Genomic DNA, 18,607 nt, shown 5'->3' with positions numbered 1-18,607 from the left:
CGTGTTGGTCTGGTTATATGGAGGTTGTTGTAAGGTTACAACTGAAAAGGGGATTGATTTTTGATTTTTTTTACAGTTATGTAACTTTTAGTAATGGGCCACACCTCAGAATTGGTGAAGCCCCGTCTGTGTAAAATCAACACATTTATGAAGATGTTGTTAAACATGAGCGACACATCATAAATGTCGCATCTCAACTATTCTACAGATAAGGGTTTATTATACATCTCTAGATTTTCCTCTACATCATTCGGAGTGCAAGCCTTAATTAGCGCTGTTGATTACAATGCCTTGGGCAGTTCATGGTCTACTGCACTCTGGAGTCAGAGTCGATATTGACGTGTTCCAAAATCCTACACGCAGCGCAGCACGTCTGCTGCTACGAGCTGTTTGGCGGACCAGTAGAGGATAGAATGACAACACAAACAGTAACAGTGACCACAAGAAATAGAGACTTGCCCAGGGTTTATTTGACCACATCTGGGGAAAAACAATTACCTAAACCCTCGTAACTAAGAGAAAGACCATAATCTCCTCAAAATCCATCACCATGCTCCTTGGTTGTTCCCAGATTAATTTAAAGGGATTAGTCATAATCCTTGATGTTTAATTAGATCCAGCAGAGACCGATGATATCACACGACGCGCGTCACATTAGAATGATCTGAAAGGTCATCGGGTTGGGATGAGAGGGGGAGGAATGATGTAAGAAATGATACTGAGGGAGAGGTAACCATCTGGTGGAAGAAGTCTCTCTGTATCAGAGATCTGTCATACACCCACTGACCCACAGCTGGATTTAACGTTCTAGCAATCCCTCAAATTTCACATACAGCGTATGACTAAATTATCAGGACAAAAGGAGGTAAATTCAACCAGTATTGCATGGTGGAAGAGTTTCATTTAGTCTCCTCTTTCCTCTGTGGTGGTGGTTGTTAATTGTGTGACAACTCTCAATCAGATTCTATTGCTTCAACAGAACACGAAATCAACTTCCTGAGCCCTCGGCAGCTCAGCTGCCACACAGAGCACAGGAATCTACAGTAGTCTCTGTGATGGTTTCCACCATGATGTGCAGCAGGGTGACATTACACGAGCCCCATAACGGAGACTACAGGAGTCCTATGAGAATTGCCCCTCGCAGGAACTCTATTCCCCCAACAAAGGCTCTCACAGCCAAACATCTCCTGGCATACCCTAGACCACCCCCAGAGTCAACGCGCTTTACCCCATATCCAAAGAAGGTAACTATTGCAGAGTCAATTTCATTCATTTGTGTTTTGGGATATTGTTCAGTGGGTTGTGTTTATACTGGACACTCTGTTTCCATCACAAATACATTGTAGATCATGTATGTAAGTCAGTCAATTGATATATTTATATATATATATATATGTGTATATTTTTTTATTTAGGTTGTAGCAAAAACCAACATGGCTGTGATGATGCTCCACTCCAGAAGAGCCTCTCTCTTCCCCAGCACAAATAACAACTTCCCAGCTCTCCCACCCCAGCTAGTCCCCTCTGCATCCTCCCAGTCACATCCCAAGACCCCAGCCCCCCATAGCGTTGTTGCAGGATTGATCAGCCGGGAGGTAGACACCGGCCAGTACATCATTCCCACTGAGGAGCCAGAGGAGCCTGTCACTGCTCATCATGCTCACCGCAGACGCCACCTCAAGCGCTTCAGCTCCAGGTGGTACTCAGGCGCTCCTTCTGGTGGCCCCTTTGATAGCACCCATAGCCCCAACCAAGGTACAAGTAGTGAGAACAAGCCCCACAAGCCGCACTGCAAACTTCTAGGTGAAGGGAGGCCAAATTACGGTACCGCCAACAAGCAGCGTCAACGCTACGTCACCAAAGACGGGAAGTGCCAGGTGAACCTGGGCCCCATCGAGGACAAGAGCCGTTTCCTCTCTGACATCTTCACCACTCTGGTGGACCTGAAGTACCGCTGGTTCCTCTTTGTCTTTACCATGTGCTACATTGTTACGTGGGTGGCCTTCGCAGAGATCTACTTCCTAGACGCCTGGCTGAGGGATGACGTGGCCCACGTCCATGACCCGCAATGGCAGCCATGCTTCGAGAACGTGGACAGTTTCATCTCCGCCCTGCTTCTGTCGGTGGAAAGCCAGAGGACCATTGGCTACGGCTCCAGATTGGTGACGGCCAACTGCATGGAGGGAGTGGTTCTCCTCATGGCCCAGTCTATCATTGGCTCAATCATTGACGCCCTCATGGTCGGCTGCATGTTCGTCAAAATCTCCAGGCCTCAGAAAAGGGCCCAGACTCTGATCTTCAGCAAACACTGTGTCATATCGGAGCGCGACGAGAAACTCTGCCTTCTCTTCCGCATTGGAGACCTGAGGGCGAGTCACATGGTGGACGCCAAGATTCGAGCCAAGTTGATAAAGTCCAGACAGACCAAGGAAGGGGAGTTCATACCACTGGAGCAGTCAGAGATCAACCTGGGCTACGATACCGGAGGAGACAGGCTTCTGTTGGTTGAGCCTCAGACCATCACCCATGTCATCAATGAAAGCAGTCCTTTCTGGGAAATAGGGGCTGAGCGTCTGACAAGGGAGAGATTTGAGATCATCATCATTTTGGAGGGAATCGTGGAGGCATCAGGTTGGTTGGCTTTGAATGTTAGAATGTGACATGTCAAATCATTTGAACAAGTTTTAATGTCTTCCTGTCTGTGACTGTAGCAAAAGAGCTAGATGTGTAAAGATGAAACATTTCATAATTGCCTTGCTGTGCTGTCTCCTTTGTGTTGTAGGTATGACATGCCAAGCCAGAACGTCCTATACTGAGGAGGAGATTTTGTGGGGCCACAGATTTGAATCCTGCATGTCTCTGGAAAAAGGGTCTTACCGGGTGGACAATGGTGCATTTGATAAAACCTTCCCAGTCCATACCCTCACCCTTAGTGCTAAAGAGAAGAGTGATGAAAAAGAAGACGAGGTCCTCTTTTAGATCAGTACTATACACACGGAGCAAACAGCCCTTGTATTAATGGAATTTCAATACTTGTGAATGCCTAGGTTTCCCTCCTTAAAATTAACTTTCCTGTTGTCTCTAATATTGTGGACAAACATTCTCCAAGAATTACACATTGACATGCTAATCTACAGTGCATTCAGACCCCTTGACTTTTTCCACATTATGTTACTTAACAGCCTTATTCTAAAATGTATTAAATTGTTCTTTTTCCCCTCAATCTACACACAATAAGGACAAAGCAAAAGTTTTTTTTGTCAATATCACATTTACTAAGTACTTTCTTGAAGTACCTTTGACAAAGATTACAGCCTAGAGTCTTCTTGGGTATGACGCTACAAGCTTGGCACACCTGTATTTGGGAGTTTCTCCCATTCTCCTCTGCGGATCCTCTCAAGCTCTCAGGTTGGATGGGGACCATTGTGGCATAGCTATTTTCAGGTATCTCCAGAGATGTTTGATTGGGTTCAAGTCCGGGCTCTGGCTGGGCCATTCAAAGACATTCAGAGACTTGTCCTGACGCCACTCCTGAGTTGTCTTGGCTGTGTGCTTAGGGTTGTTGTCCTGTTGGAAGGTGAACCTTCACCCCAGTCTGAGGTCCCGAGAGCTATGGAGCAGGTTTTCATCAAGGATCTCTCTGTACTTTGCACTGTTCATCTTTCACTCGATCCTGACTAGTCTCCCAGTCCCTGCTGCTGAAAAACATCCCCACAGCATGATGCTGCCACCTGCTTTTTATTTTATTTTTACCTTTATTTTACTAGGCAAGTCAGTTAAGAACAAATCCTTATTTTCAATGATGGCCTAGGAACAGTGGGTTAACTGCCTGTTCAGGGGCAGAACGACAGATTTTGTACCTTGTCAGCTCAGGGATTTGAACTTTGAACATTGGACTAGCAACCTTTCGGTTACTAGTCCAATGCTCTAACCACTAGGCTACACTGCCGCCCCGGCACCGTAGGGATGGTGCCAGGTTTACTCCAGACGTGACGCTTGGCATTCAGGCCAAAGAGTTCAATCTTTGTTTTCAAGGCCATTCTCCCCTGATTGCTCAGTTTGCCGGGCGGCCAGCTCCAGGGAGAGTCTTAGTGTTATCCAATTCTTAACTTTAAGAAGGATGGAAGCCACTGTATTCTTCGGGACCTTCAATTCTGCAGAAAGGTTTTGGTACCCTTCCCTAGATCTGTGCCTTCGACACAAACCTGTCCCGGAGCTCTTCGCACAATTCCTTTGATTTCATGGCTTGGTTTTTGCTCTGACATGCAATGTCAACTGTGGGGACTTATATAGACAGGTGTGTGCCTTTCCAAATCATGTCGCGGATGGACTCCAACCAAGTTATAGAAATATCAAGGATGATCAATGGAAACAGGATGCAACTGAGCTCAATTTCGAGTCTCATAGCAAAGGGTCTGAATACCTATGTAAATAAGGTATTTATGTGTTTTATTTTTAATACATTTGCAAAAATGTCTAAAACCCTGTTTTCTCTCTGTCATGGGGTATTGTGTGTAGATTGATTTCTTTTTATTTAATCACTTTTAGAATAATGCTTTAACGTAACAAAATGTAGGAAAAGGGAAGGGGTCTGAATACTTTACGAATACACTGTACACTCTTAACCATAATTTGTACTTTGTTGACAGTGACAGCATTCATGTGGGTGATTTACAAAGAAGTTATCCAATCCTGGTTAAGTGTAGAAATGAGTATGCAGCCATGACTCCATGCGTTGTTACTTTACAATACTGTTTATTTATCTGTGTCTAGTTTATGGTTTATAATGGATAGTTGTAGTTATGTGCTACCTGCTAAATCATAGAATTATGGCTCCTGCTCCCCTCTTTTTGTCAGTTTTGTTGTTGTTTTGAAGACTTGTTACATCTTAAGTCTGTTTTAAATCACAATGTGCTAAGTACTGCATAAATATTGTGTTCCTTATTTGTAGTCACTTGTATTTTCATGGTGATCATGAATGCATGATGATGTAGTGATACGGCCATTATGATTCAAAATGTGATACATTTGAAGGATGTCAGTGTCGTTAATCTGTTTCTATATTATATGTACTCTATTCTAATACGCAAATGTATTACACATATCAGTCCTATGCAGTGCCTTGAAATGTGTCCTCCCACAGTTTTCAAATATGCCTTTTGACACATTAAACTTGGATTTTTGTCCTTTCACATAAAGGGACTCATGATTTATAGTTGTGTGTTTATAATAGGTTCCAGCTCTGTATATCCAAGAAAAAGTTGTGAAATACGCCAAATGCTGCTTTTATCACATAAATGGCCCTCGCCTTGAGAGTACAACTCTACTCCAATTATCTACTGTAGTTGCTGATTTATCAATAGATTAGAATAGATAAATTATTGTCAATTTGATTGGAACATACTCTTTTTTTTCTAACACTCCCAGTCCAGACATGCACAGGGTCAGTCAGTCATGGTGCAGCACCCCTGGTAGGAGAGCCATTTGCCTTGCTCAAGGGCACAACAGTAGTGATTCATAGCTGGGATCAGACCAGCAGCCCTCCAATTTCCTATTTTTCTTGCACGTGGCAACATTATTTGTTGGGCCATCGTGTCTTATCAGGTTTCTAACCTGTCCACAGGTAAGACAACTGAACAATATCATGACGTTTGGGCGGCAGGTAGCCTAGTGGTTCGAGCTTTGGACTAGCAACCGATAGGTTGCCAGATCAAATCCCCAAACTGACAAGGTAAAAATCTGTTGTTCTGCCCCTGAACAAGGTCCCAGGCTGCCATTGAAAATAAGAATTTGTTTGTAACTTCACATGCTATGGACCATGGTATTGTTCAGTATTGCTTTTTTGGTTCAGTATAACTTCTAATGAAAATGCCTTTCCACACTCAAGTCATGATATTAGTCCTTTCACATAAGGGGAAGCATTATTTGGTCGTTGAAGTTTTGGAAATATTTCTGCCCTCGTCTAGACCAGGGGTTCCTAAACTTTTTCACTCAGGCCCCCCTTCCAGCATTGAGGAATCATATTTCTATGGGCACAAGCACTGTTCATGACACAAACTGTTCACACCCCTCTTGTTGCAGTTTAAAGCTTATTTCCTTGCAATTCTATACATTTTGCCATGTCTGTGTATTCGAGTAAATGAAACATTACAACAAAATCTAGGTATAAAAAAAACAATCGCTGACATGGGCTAGTCGATCTGGACATGTCTGCAAGTTATCGATGGCTCTCTAAGGTATGCAATGACTAACGCATGACAACAGGAAAACTGAAGATGCACTACCCAATTTCGAAATTGCACCTTGTGCATTTTACTAAGCCAGTTTTGCCCTCAGAACAGCCTTTAAAAATAATAATAATCCAAGTTTGATAATGAGTTGGTTATTTCAGCCGGCTGTGGAGTGCTAGGGCAAAAACACAGGGGGACAGGACCGAGTTTGGCAAACCCTCCTCTCGGCTGGGCGTATAACGAAGTGGAACGCAGATTTGATTGGTTATTGTGAGCGGGCTTCTTCAACCTGCACACAGCCCTGAAGGATTTTGGTGCTAGCCAGCTAGCTATTCTTCAACTATGGCATCTTTCGTGACAGAAGTCCTTGCTAGTTCTGGTAAACTTGAAAAAGAAGATCTCAATGGAAAAATAAGCAAGCTGTCACGGAAAGTAGAAGAAACTAAGGTAAGCAAGCGATTTAGCTAACGTTACCTAGCCCGCGAAATAATCAAAACATTCGGCTAACTTTTACACAAAGCTATCTAGCTCATTGTATATAACATGTGATTTTATCGTTCGAACTCGTTTAAAACATTTGGTTTCATCGTTCGAAACAGTCTTGCTAAATTGTTATGCTAACTACCCCGATTGGCTGTCTTAAGTAATTGTTAGCCTAACTAACGTTAGCTGCTAGCCAATTGCTAACTATGGTTAGCTAGATGTCCCATTGTGTGGTGAACAACATTACATTAGCGCGAGCATAGTGGAAATTCTGGAATCGGCGGGTTGTCTTCAAAATAAAAGTCCCCATTGAAACCAATGCAAACGTATAAAAAAGAATCGAATCATGCCACATTTGACCCTTCGCTAAGCCCCGTCCCAGAATATTTAGAAACCAATCGCAGCTGTGACAGAAACTGTTATCCAGTCCAACATTTCCGTAGTCGTGCACAGTCAACTCCGACTACTGTGGTTGCTGTCAACTCTTGCTCGACTCCCAAAACACGCTAAAATGAATGCGCGCACACAAACTCCACGTCATTATTGCCGAATACTACGTTTGCGTTTTAGAGTACTGACATGAGCATGATGTTGCTCATTAACTTAGCCTATAAAGACCTATTTTGACTATAGGTGATGTGTAGGAACTATAACGTAAACTCGTACATCGCCTTGGTCCGTACAATTGCCCATATTAAAAATAAAATAAACAATTGCCCTTATTTTAGCGCACCAAAAACGTAATACTTCCAGATCAACTGTAATGTCAATACCATTGTAAAGCACAATTTCTCCCCTTTCCAACAGAATCAATTACATGACCTAAACGCTGCCCGTTTTTGCATAATTCAAGCAGGCAATGAGCCCCGTCAGGTCTTTTTAAAAATGGCGGGTGGGGAAGCGAAACTAATGGTGATAGTGAGACTATCACTCGATCTGTCCAACTTATCGCCTTATCACCTTATTGCAGAGCAAGGGGAACCACTACTTCAAGGTCTCAGAGCAAGTGACGTCACCGATTGAAACGCCACTAGCGCACACCACCACTAACTAGCTAGCGTACATCTCTGGCAACCGAACTGAAAGAACCAACGACCAGCCGGCTTGGGTAGCAACCCTAGATTTGTGTCGGGACTATATCTTGTGGAAATATGAAATATTTTGGATAAAAATAACGTTTTCAATGAAAATGTAAATTATTATTTGTCTCGGGCATAACACCCGTGCCAATATATCCTCAACACCAGCTTTTATTTTTAAGGCAACCACCAATTCCACTGCTCACGCTGTTGTTCATGACACACACACGTCTAGTTGACTACACTAAAGTTACTAGCTAGTTACAAACTAGTAGCTATAACGTTACAGATGAGGATCATGTCAGAAGTAGCTGTACCTAGCTAGCTACGCTAGCGCCTTACTAAGCACTTGTCTAGCAATGTGTTCTGAACAAGTTAGCTTAGTAAGAAGCTAGGTTACTAGTTTACTCTCGCACACTATACAACTTTTGATTACTCGCCTACGTAGTGCCTACGTACTCTGCCCAAATTGAAAAATACTGTATTGTGCCTCTTTTTTTACCAGGGGTATATTTATGCAATGTTGTATAACTTTGACTCTTCTCGTCTTTGCCTCACACTTTGATTCTTTCCCTCAATCTCACCACCTGTGTTTCTTCCATAGGAAGAGGTATGTGACATTATTAACAAGAGGTACAATGAGTTCCTACCTAGCATGCAGGGGGCAGAGGCACTTATGGGACAGGCCGAAGAGGTCTCTAAAGAAATTGACATCCTCAAAAGCTGCATTGAGACAGAGGTAAGCTTCACTAACTAGTCATGGTTTGCTTTGTGTTTTTAGAGGTGTTATTTGATTGACAGTTGGCAGAGATCTACTGTTGTGTGTGTGTGTGTGTATACAGGTGCAGCATAATCTACATACAGCTGTGACGGAACATGCCAAGCTGAAGCAGCAGCTGGAGAGAAACACTACTGTCATTGCCATGCTCAGGCACCTAGAAGAGGTAGCCTACATCCCTCCCAACTGTAGCTCTAATCTGGTCCCCACTGATATCTACACATGGCCCTGTTTCAAATGAATGTTATTTATAATAATGCACAGATTTAGCGCTTGAGTTCGGTCCCTATGTACCTGGCCCGAGACACGAGTTTAGGATGATCGTCAATAATATCGGTACATGTCAAAGCATATTTACATGTCTTTCTGTTGTCGATTTAGTTTCACGTTGCAATGGAGGAGTTTCACAAAGCCCTACTGGAGAAGAAGTATGTCATTTCGGCCACGCAGTTAGAAAAGGCCCGACACAGTGCAGACGCTCTGAAGGCGTGGAAAGGCTCAGAGCTGCCCCTGCTGAGAGCCCTCAGCTCAGAGCTCACTGTCCAGAGGGAGAACCTCATCTACCATCTGGGGGATGAGTGGAAGAGACTGGCTGTCTGGAAACTGCCTCCTTCCAAAGGTAAAAAGACTCTCCCAGGCATTGTTGTGGGGGGGGGGGGGGGGGGTCTGGTCTGATGCTTGGCCTCCTAAGCACATGGCTTTATTTATTGACCATGCAATGTTAGTAAGTAGCAGGGAGCCATTCTAGGGCACTTGTATTGAGGATAAGTAAGTTGCCTGAGGGGTATCAGTTTGGGATATAGCATGGAATCGTTTCGACAATATCCAATATGATTTTTTTCGCTAGTTGGTTGTACCTGCATAGCTTGTAATCCATCTTCTTCTTTTTAAATAAGAAGCCAATCATTTTTTTCCATGACTGATCAAAACTGGTTTCTCATGGCTCTCTTGTCCCTATACCGCAGACATATGGTGAGCAATATGTTTGGAACATCGAATCGCAATAAAATCACAATATCGAAATACATATCGTATCGGCACCTAACTTGTTGTGATAATATCGTGTCTTGAGGTCCCTGGCAATTCCCAGCCCTGCTTGATTCATGTTAACTCAGGTGAACAGTGGTACCGTGTTATGTCACCACAGACACTGATTGTGTGTCCATCTGTCCTCAGAGTCGACGGGGATGAAGTCGTTCCTGAAGACGGAGCTCCAGCTGACCCTGGGCGGGACCAAGGAGCCCCAGCAGAGCCCTCCCCCTCTGCTTTCCTGTGTCCTCCAGGCCCTGGCCATCCAAGGGGAACTCCAACACAAGATCAAACTCTTCAGTAAGACCCAGTGTCCAGTCAATTTAAAAAAAATAAAAAAAATGTTGTACTGTAAAGCTGACTACATTTTATTGAATTTGAACTTGTTGAAACCACCTTGTGAAACCCCCCCTTATTGAATAAGGATGATATTCTGTTTGTATTAATCAAACTATTGAGTTTTAACAATGTGGACCGCCTCTGTTCTGTACATACACTGTGAGGCTGCTTCCATAGCATCCTGTTAGTCCATCATGAGACAGCCAGCCTCTCCCCGCTCTAGGCCAGGTGCTGCTGAAGTACCTGCTGAAGCCCCTGATTACGTACCCCTCTCTGAACGTGGATGTGTCGGAGCAGCAAGGCGAGGGCATCCTACTCTCTCTCCAGTGTGCCGAGACCCCCGAGGAGCACCCAAGTCCCTCGCAGGTCTACACCAAAGTCCTGGTGGTACTCAAGACCCTACACACACACCTGCTAGGTAGGCACTACTGGTTCCCCACACACAGATTAAGCCTAGTCCGAGACTATAAAGCTACAGTATTTTGCTTTTTAGTCCCAAGACTAGGCTTTATCTGTATCTGGGAAACTGGCCCATGGTCTCTTGTTTAGAAGGATTATTGAGTTTCAATTGAACTAAAAAATATCCTTTGGTCACAGCAAATATGAAAGGAGTTGATATGCCAGCTGCCATTTTTGAGCTGTGCCATTGGCACTATAACAATGTGTCTCTTTTGTTTTGCTTTGCAGACGTATCCATTGCAGATGTATCAGTTGGCGAGAGAAAAGTGTCTGTCATACTGGGAGACCTGGTATGGCAGGAGATGTCTCACTGCATCATCCATGAGTGCCTCCTGCACTCCATCCCAACCAATAGCAGTCAGCTTGAACAGTACAGTGTGGTATGTATCAAAGGCTAACCATGTACTCTGAATGCACCCTTATCAGTCCCTCCAGGATTCTGAGATCAGAATTTGTCTCAAAATCAACAATTCCCCGCATATTATGCAAAGGCTTGTAAATTTGACCAATGACCACACTATTTCCGAATCAAATAGCAAAATTCTCACAATATTATTGCATACAACTGACTCATCACAGCAGTACAAAAAAGAGGGCTCCCCATTTCAACCAATCTCCACATTTACTGCATAAAATTTTTCAATCAAGCCACACGTAAACCAACTTTTTCCCCTCGTCAGCAGATATGTGACAAATTAGACAATCTTTGCATTTTGCCATGCAAAAGGTCAAAATTGATGAAGCAATGCAGTTTGTTCCTGTTGGTTTTATCGAAGAGATACAAATAACTATATTTTTCAAAAGAATAACTTGATATAGACTATGTAAAGAACATTTAGCTGCAAAGACGTGCTAGAAAGGAGACTTTTCATTTTGTCATTCATACCACCCTGTACGTTCTCACCCCCAGGTGATTAAAGAGACTGAGGAGTTTGAGAAGTCCCTGAAGGAGATGCAGTACCTCAGGGGAGACGCCACCGAGCTGCTCAAGTACGCCCGGGACATCAACTGCCACTTTGCCAGCAAGAAATGCAAAGACGTGATTGTGGCGGCACGCAAGCTGATGACCTCTGAGATGCACAACACCGTCAAAGTGTGTGATGTTCTCCTACAGTCTATCCATGGTCTTATCTGTGTGGTTTCTATTTATTAGGTACACGGTCACACAGATGACTCCCGATGTACAGTATGTGGTTTCTTGCCACTGCAACATGTGAATGCATGCACTAAATCAGAACCTACAGATACCCAGAGAAAATGAACACAACTAGGACAGGTGAACTGCTTTGTGTCTTGCACTGCAGGTAAATGCACAGAGGTTGGACTTGACTGAACTTCTAACATCACTTTCTGACAACAGATCACACCAGATTCTAAGCTCTCAGTCCCCAAGCTACCCAGCCCAGGCTCTGGAGACAACAAGGGCAAGCAGAAGGCCAAGAAGCTTGAGGCGCCCCTGTTGGAGAACGAGAAGCAGCTGGGTGCACTGACGCTGTGCCTGCCTGTGTGTCGCATCAGCGAGTCGGTGCAGCAGCTGATGGAGCTGGCCCTGCACACGCTGTCTGAGGCCGTGGGCAGCTCCAGCCAATGGTACGCTCTCATGTTACCCACTGCACATGATGACATAATATTAATAACTCTTCAGCTTTAGCGCAGTGTTTCCCTGAAGGTTTGAGTTTTGCAAAGATGACACTCTTCCCCCCCCCCCTCATTTGTCCCTCGAAGTGCTATCCAACTGTTCTTCACGGTGCGGAATATATTCCAGCTGTTCTATGATGTTGTGCCTACATACCACAAGTGAGTATATTCAGTTAATTTATACTATATTAACATTTCCCCCCTGAGACGATCTGTCTCACTGACTTCTCTCTGTGTCTGCTCTCCAGAGGGAACCTACTCAAGTTCCCCCACCTGGCAGCCATCCAGCACAACAACTGCATGTACATCGCCCACCACCTGCTCACCCTCGGCCACCAGTTCAGGCCACACCTGCCCGACCCCCTCAGCGAGGGCGCTGCCACCTTCGTGGACCTGGTGCCCGGCTTCAGGAAACTGGGTAAGGGAATGAGCGTGTCCCATATCTTGCCGAGCATTAGAATGGCTCCACTCCTGATTGGGCTTTTGTGGGGGTTGAACTGCCATTGTTTTTATTTCCAAAAAGGATGATGAGACCAGGGAGATTTGAGACAAATCATCTTCTAGAGACATTCCAACTCCAGTTTTGGTGAAAGGAGAATACATTTCTAGCTATCTGACTCTGTTGCTGTGTTCCCCAGGCGCTCAGTGCTTCCTGGCCCAGCTGAACGTCCAGAGAGCAGAGATGCTGGAGCGTCTCTCCACGGCACGCAACTTCTCCAACCTGGATGACGAGGAGAACTACTCCGCAGCCAGCAAGGCTGTCAGGCAGGTCGGTGTTCAAGTGAACCAGCAGTGTAGCTGAAAGAGATCTACAATTGTTCATATGATGACTGTAGCCACAAATATGGCATTAGATCTCCAGTATTTTCAAAGAAGTTGTCTCAAATGGCAACTCAAAGATTCTAGAATGGTGAGTTAAGCATCAGTTAAAGGGATAGTTCAGGGGAAATGTATGTTTTGGTCAAACTTTGAAGGAAGCATGATTAGCATAGCAGGAGGCCATCAATTGTTGGGACGATGCTAATTATACCAACTCGTGCCTGTGGCAAAAGTAAACAACGGATGATTGTGGATGTTGTCACTACTGGCCTACAAGACAACTTGAGGTAAGAGGAATTTGCCCCAAACAAGTTTTGGCTGAACTATCTCTTTAAGCTTCAGATCAAAAGTTAGAAATGCTTGGCTTGTATCAAATGCACAGTTAGAATTCTTACAGGATGTGGTCACTGTTCCATCACTGAAAATGACTTGTTTCATTTGCAGGTCATCCATCAGCTGAAGAGGCTGGGCACAGTCTGGCAAGATGTTCTACCAGTCAACATATACTGTAAAGCCATAGGGACTCTACTCAACACTGCCATCTCAGAGCTGATTGCCAAAATCATGATGCTGGAGGTGAGGACAGGTTCTTATTTGATCATGTGACTTGTTTTCTCCATGATTTTACAGAGGGCACATTATTGTTCATCTTGGTTGAATGAGTAGTCTTCCTCATCCTATGGTTTCTATGCAATTTTCTCCTCTAGGATATCTCCACTGAAGATGGGGAGCACCTACACATCCTCTGTCAGACTATTATCGAGGAAGGACCCCTGGTGTTCATTCCTCTGCCTGAGGAGAGCAAGAACAAGAAGTACCAGGAGGAGGTATCTGTGTACGTGACAAAGTGGATCACCTTCAAGGAGCTGGTCATAGTGCTGCGAGCTAACCTGCTGGAGATAGTCGACAGGTACAAAAAAAGGGAGCTTCTCAAATCGCCATTAAAGCGATTTCATTTTCATCATCATAAAAAAGTAAATGTATCTATAGTAGTCGTGTGTACACTTTTGGAATTGTGGTTGTCGTTTTATTGGTATACCACTGAGTACTCTGATTTGTCTTTGTTTCCTGTCTGAAGGTGGGCGGAGGGCAAAGGACCTCTGGCACTGGAGTTCTGTAGTTCCGAGATGAAGAGCCTGATTCGAGCTTTGTTCCAGAACACTGAGAGGCGGGCAGTGGCTCTCAGCAAAATCAAAGACTCTTGATTCTAACAGACAACCCTAATATGTGCAGCACTTCCCTTCACTGCTGTGGAAAAGTGTTCATTAATATCTTAATGCCTAGTTGTGAACTTAAATGCAATATATGCTATTGTATACGATAACTGTGGCATATAAACTGCTGTTTTAAAATCCCAATAACGCTTCTACTTTCTGCAAAGCCATTAATGAGGAATTTGATTTGATTTAATGCAATGAGGACAAGCTCTACCACATTACTGCAAAAGGCTAGGGCTATTGCCTTTCATGAAACTGTGTTTTCTTTCTCCAATATTTCATAAAGTTATTTGTACCTGAAACTGCATTCTGAATTAGCACTGTGTGAACTGAAAAGTTCAGATGGGACATTTCTACATGTCTCTTCAACCATGATAATCCAAATGCTTTACTATTTTTCTTAATGTTTCGTGCTTGGATTTGTTTTGTCGTGTACTTAGAAATTACATTGTGAGTTGATAATGCAGGAATATGGTTGAAGAAGTGCTGGTAGCGACATTGAGCAACCGGTACATCTATCAGTTAATGTGTATTTTGGTTATGCGAGAAATTAAAATTTCCTCTCAAATTCAACAAGTTAGGGTAGTATTCATTAAGTTGAAAAACTTTTCGTCTGTTGCAAAAATGTTGCAACAAATAATTTACTCAACAGTTTGTCACGCTGATGAGCGTTGTGGTAGTCAATGGAAGTTGTAGTACATTTACATTTTATGGTTTCTACTCATTGTAATTTCAATCCATATAGTCTGCGACGTGTTTGGCGTGAACTTCACATCTATAAATGATTGATTCTTCCATGCTAAGAAGTGGAGTGAAATCTGCGTTTCTTTCAACTTATTCCAGACTCTTTTCTTCTGAAAAACAACGACTGATCTACAACTTCCGTTTAAGATAAAAACGGAATTCAACAGCGTTTGGAGTAAACTGTTTCCGGCGTAATAGCAAATTTGATCAGTTTTCGTTGAACCACGTCCCATGTGGACATTTCCGGTTTGCGTTTACGTCATATTTATGCGTCTACAAGCTTGTGCGCCACCGTTTACATGCGGTTTAGCTGAATCACCTAATATATCTTTTTAAAACATTCTTTAATTGGTTTATTTAACCATGGAGAAGGGCAAACGACCAAACGTGTCCCACAATAAAAAAATAAGAAAGAAAAACCCAACCGACACTATTGATCCGGTGAAGAACTTCGAGCGATGGAAGAAGAAATACAACAAGACGAAAACACGAGTTAAACAAGAGAAAAGACAGAAAAGGAGACCTGAATGGCAGGTGGAGAAAGAAGCTATTCAAAGGCTTGTCAACAAATATAACGAGGTAAGCAACGTTTTGTTTTAGCCTACGAAGTTGGGCGAGGCTAGATGGCTAGATAATTGCCTAATAAATCAGACCGATACCAATTCATGGTATAACATTAGTCTGAAACAAAACAATGCAAAAACGTAAGTTTCTTCACAGGTCAGAATGTTGAGTAAAATATACTTTAGTGGTTGTCTGTGCGGTTGGTCCTTCAGCTGTTCGAAATTTGAGGTAAAATATCCACAGGAAATGATTTGCCCGATTTTTGAGTGCCAGTGACGTTACCAAAGATATGTACTGCCAGTACTGTTATAATTTCTATCACATGCGCAAAACCATCCATGTAAACACATGCTAGACTAATGTTGTGAATCGCGTGCATGTACTTCTGTGCACATTCCTTAAGTTATTTATTTAACTAGGCAAGTTAGTTAAGAAAAAAATCTTATGTACAATGACGGCCTACCTCCGTAACTGCCTTGTTCAGGGGCAGAACGACAGATTATTATTTTTTTTACCTTGTCAGCTCGGAGATTCGATCTAACCACTTGGCTACCTGCCGCCCAAATAATTGTATTCAATATTGATGACTGACAAGTGACGTTTAGGTTTTTTCTATGTAAATCTGCATGGCTATGCTGTACATGCAATGGAAAGCATCGTCACAAACGGCACTAGGACTGCAAATAAGCTATCACGATTTCAGTTTTATCAAAGCAAACTCCTGTCCTGTAAGACATTTCACGATTTCCTAGGCTAGGTAACGTTTATATTGCAATGTTAGCCACATTATTTATCTTGACAATGATTTCATCAAATTACTCTTCAGTGTGTGTGTGTGTGTGAGAGAGAGAGAGAGAAACTAACACCTTTGTCATCTAGATAAATGCCAAGGATGCTGGGAGGTTTTCAGATTTCCCCATCTCAAAGAATACCCTGCGAGGTAAATATCAATTGGTTATGAAATTACCTTGACTGTGCCGTGCAATATGGACCAACATGCCATTGTTATGCCATTGAACGTTTTGTTGTTTACTCCAGGTCTGATGGAAGCACAGTATCGTCAGCCCACAGAAATACAGAGGCAGACCATTGGCTTTGCGTTGCAAGGTAAAGATGTTCTGGGTGCTGCAAAGACGGGCTCTGGAAAAACACTGGCCTTTATCATTCCTGTGAGTATCCAATTGTTTTCTACTGTATAGATGTGCAATATTGCGAGCTGATATGAAGGCAGATGCAATGTGCATCCATTATTTGAGGCTATTGATGTGTCATTGCTGTTCACACATGTTGGTGTTATTTCCAGGTATTGGAGTGTTTGTATCGTCAGCAGTGGACAGCCATGGATGGCCTGGGGGCCCTCATCATCTCCCCGACACGAGAGCTGGCCTATCAGACCTTCGAAGTACTCCGTAAAGTGGGCAAGAACCACGAGTTCTCTGCCGGCCTCATCATTGGCGGAAAGGTTCTTTATTTACTTTCAAGTGCCGGTATTGGCAGTTAATTTCATGTTGGTTTTGACACCTGTTGGTGTTGTTTGAAATGAAAGGTTTGTGCCTGGTTATTATGTTGGATTCCAGAGTGTAACCTCTGTGGTATGGTTTTTTTGTAGGACCTGAAAAATGAGTCTGAGAAGATCCACCGCACCAACATCATCATCTGCACGCCAGGACGCCTGCTCCAGCACATGGACGAGACGGCTGCGTTCCACGCCTCCGATCTGCACATGCTAGGTACATGCGGTAGAGTTACCCCTTAGCTACTAGGCCATCATAAAAATAGTTTCACTGTGGTAAGAGCTCAAAGTTGTTTATGGGCATTTTACATTCGTACAGTTAATGTCAGACAACTTTGATTTAGTAGCTCTGTTTGTTTTGATCTGTAGTCAGATCATTGGTAAAAAAAAAACTGGATTTCTGACATGGTTGACATCATGTGATTTTAATTATTTTTAGTTTTGGATGAGGCGGATCGTATCCTGGACATGGGTTTTGCCGACACGATCAACGCCATAGTGGAGAACCTCCCCAAGACCCGTCAGACACTGCTGTTCTCAGCCACACAGACCAAGTCAGTGAAAGACCTGGCCCGCCTCAGCCTCAAAGACCCAGAGTACGTCTGGGTGCACGAGAAGGCCAAGTTCAGGTAGGGGCTCTGTTATATCACACACCACAACAACGCCACTATAGTCCTGTGTCTGTAGACTCTTCGTCTTAGCGTTTACAAATCTGTCCGTTTGTGTTAACGTCACTTGGATTTCTGTGAACTCTGGAAATGAAACTTGATATCACAGTTAAAAATGATTGTGCAGGGTGATGTTTGAATTCTGTTGGGATTTCAGTGAGTCTCCTAAGCCACTGGTAGGTCATGTGAATGTTATTACTCAGCGATTGCAGGGAGCTTACATTGATTGCTTATACTTTTGTATATGTAGTGTATGTGGACACGCCTTCAAATTAGTGGATTTTGCTATTTCAGCCACACCCGTTGCTTACAGTTTTGTACAATTAATCACACAGCCATGCAATCTCCATAGACAGATGTTGGCAGTAGAATGGCCTTAAGCTCTGTGACTTTCAACGAGGCACTGTCATAGGATGCCGCCTTTCCAGCAAGTCAGTTCAGTCAGTTCATTAAATTTCTGCCCTGCTGGCCCAGTCAACTGTAAGTGCTGTTTTTGTATAGTGGAAACTTCTAGGATCAACAACGGCTCAGCCGTGAAGTGGTAGGCCACACAAGCTCACAGAACGGGATCGCTGAGTGCTTAAGCATAAAAATCGTCTGCCCTCGGTTGCAACACTCACTAACGAGTTCCTAACTGCCTCTGGAAGCAACATCAGCACAAGAACTGTTTGTTGGGAGCTTCATTAAATGGGTTTCCATGGTCGACCATTGAACTCTGGGGCATTGGAAATGCGTTCTCTGGAGTGATGAATCACGCTTCACCATCTGGCAGTCCGACAGACTAAACTGGGTTTTGCGCTACCTACCCCAATGCATAGTACCAACTGTAATGTTTGGTGGATGAGGAATAATTGTCTGGGGTTGTTTTTATGGTTTGGGCTAGGACTCTTAATTCCACTGAAGGGAAATCTTAACTCTACACCATAGAAGGATGTTCTAGACGATTCTCTGCTTCCAACTTTGTGGCAACAGTTTGGGGAAGGCCTTTTACTGTTTCAGCGTGACAATGCCCCCGTGCACAAATTGAGGTCCATACAGAAATGGTTT

The 18,607-nt window shown here is 43.6% G+C and overlaps 3 protein-coding genes across 4 annotated transcripts in view; all 3 read left to right on the top strand.

The window, feature by feature from the left end:
- Nucleotides 1-1,433: 1,433 nt before the first annotated feature.
- Nucleotides 1,434-3,157, top strand: LOC135547872 (G protein-activated inward rectifier potassium channel 4-like). The gene is made up of 2 exons (XM_064977089.1): nucleotides 1,434-2,631; nucleotides 2,783-3,157. Exons 1-2 carry the CDS (start codon nucleotides 1,434-1,436, stop codon nucleotides 2,977-2,979), a joined length of 1,395 nt encoding a protein of 464 aa, XP_064833161.1. The 3' UTR covers nucleotides 2,980-3,157.
- A 3,330-nt stretch (nucleotides 3,158-6,487) lies between these two features.
- Nucleotides 6,488-14,373, top strand: LOC135548709 (centromere/kinetochore protein zw10 homolog). The gene is made up of 15 exons (XM_064978564.1): nucleotides 6,488-6,677; nucleotides 8,397-8,531; nucleotides 8,635-8,736; nucleotides 8,952-9,189; nucleotides 9,747-9,899; nucleotides 10,162-10,356; nucleotides 10,626-10,777; nucleotides 11,308-11,490; nucleotides 11,758-11,987; nucleotides 12,123-12,194; nucleotides 12,284-12,453; nucleotides 12,674-12,804; nucleotides 13,299-13,430; nucleotides 13,562-13,764; nucleotides 13,933-14,373. The coding sequence occupies exons 1-15, from the start codon at nucleotides 6,573-6,575 to the stop codon at nucleotides 14,057-14,059; spliced, it is 2,328 nt and encodes a 775-aa protein (XP_064834636.1). The 5' UTR covers nucleotides 6,488-6,572; the 3' UTR covers nucleotides 14,060-14,373.
- A 696-nt stretch (nucleotides 14,374-15,069) lies between these two features.
- LOC135548708 (probable ATP-dependent RNA helicase DDX10) overlaps nucleotides 15,070-18,607 on the top strand; it is a 69,986-nt gene continuing 66,448 nt past the window's right edge. For both annotated transcript variants that reach the window (XM_064978563.1, XM_064978561.1), the window contains exons 1-6: nucleotides 15,070-15,394; nucleotides 16,259-16,319; nucleotides 16,418-16,548; nucleotides 16,683-16,841; nucleotides 16,989-17,109; nucleotides 17,332-17,521. In XM_064978563.1, the coding sequence (XP_064834635.1) occupies nucleotides 15,179-15,394; nucleotides 16,259-16,319; nucleotides 16,418-16,548; nucleotides 16,683-16,841; nucleotides 16,989-17,109; nucleotides 17,332-17,521 (878 nt within the window). In that variant the 5' untranslated portion in view covers nucleotides 15,070-15,178. The remainder of the gene's footprint in view (nucleotides 15,395-16,258; nucleotides 16,320-16,417; nucleotides 16,549-16,682; nucleotides 16,842-16,988; nucleotides 17,110-17,331; nucleotides 17,522-18,607) is intronic.

Source organism: Oncorhynchus masou, chromosome 11 (genome assembly GCF_036934945.1).
Source record: "Oncorhynchus masou masou isolate Uvic2021 chromosome 11, UVic_Omas_1.1, whole genome shotgun sequence".
NCBI lineage: Eukaryota > Metazoa > Chordata > Actinopteri > Salmoniformes > Salmonidae > Oncorhynchus > Oncorhynchus masou.
The sequence above is the reverse complement of the archived record's forward strand: the minus strand, read 5'-3'. Positions and strand labels throughout refer to the sequence as shown.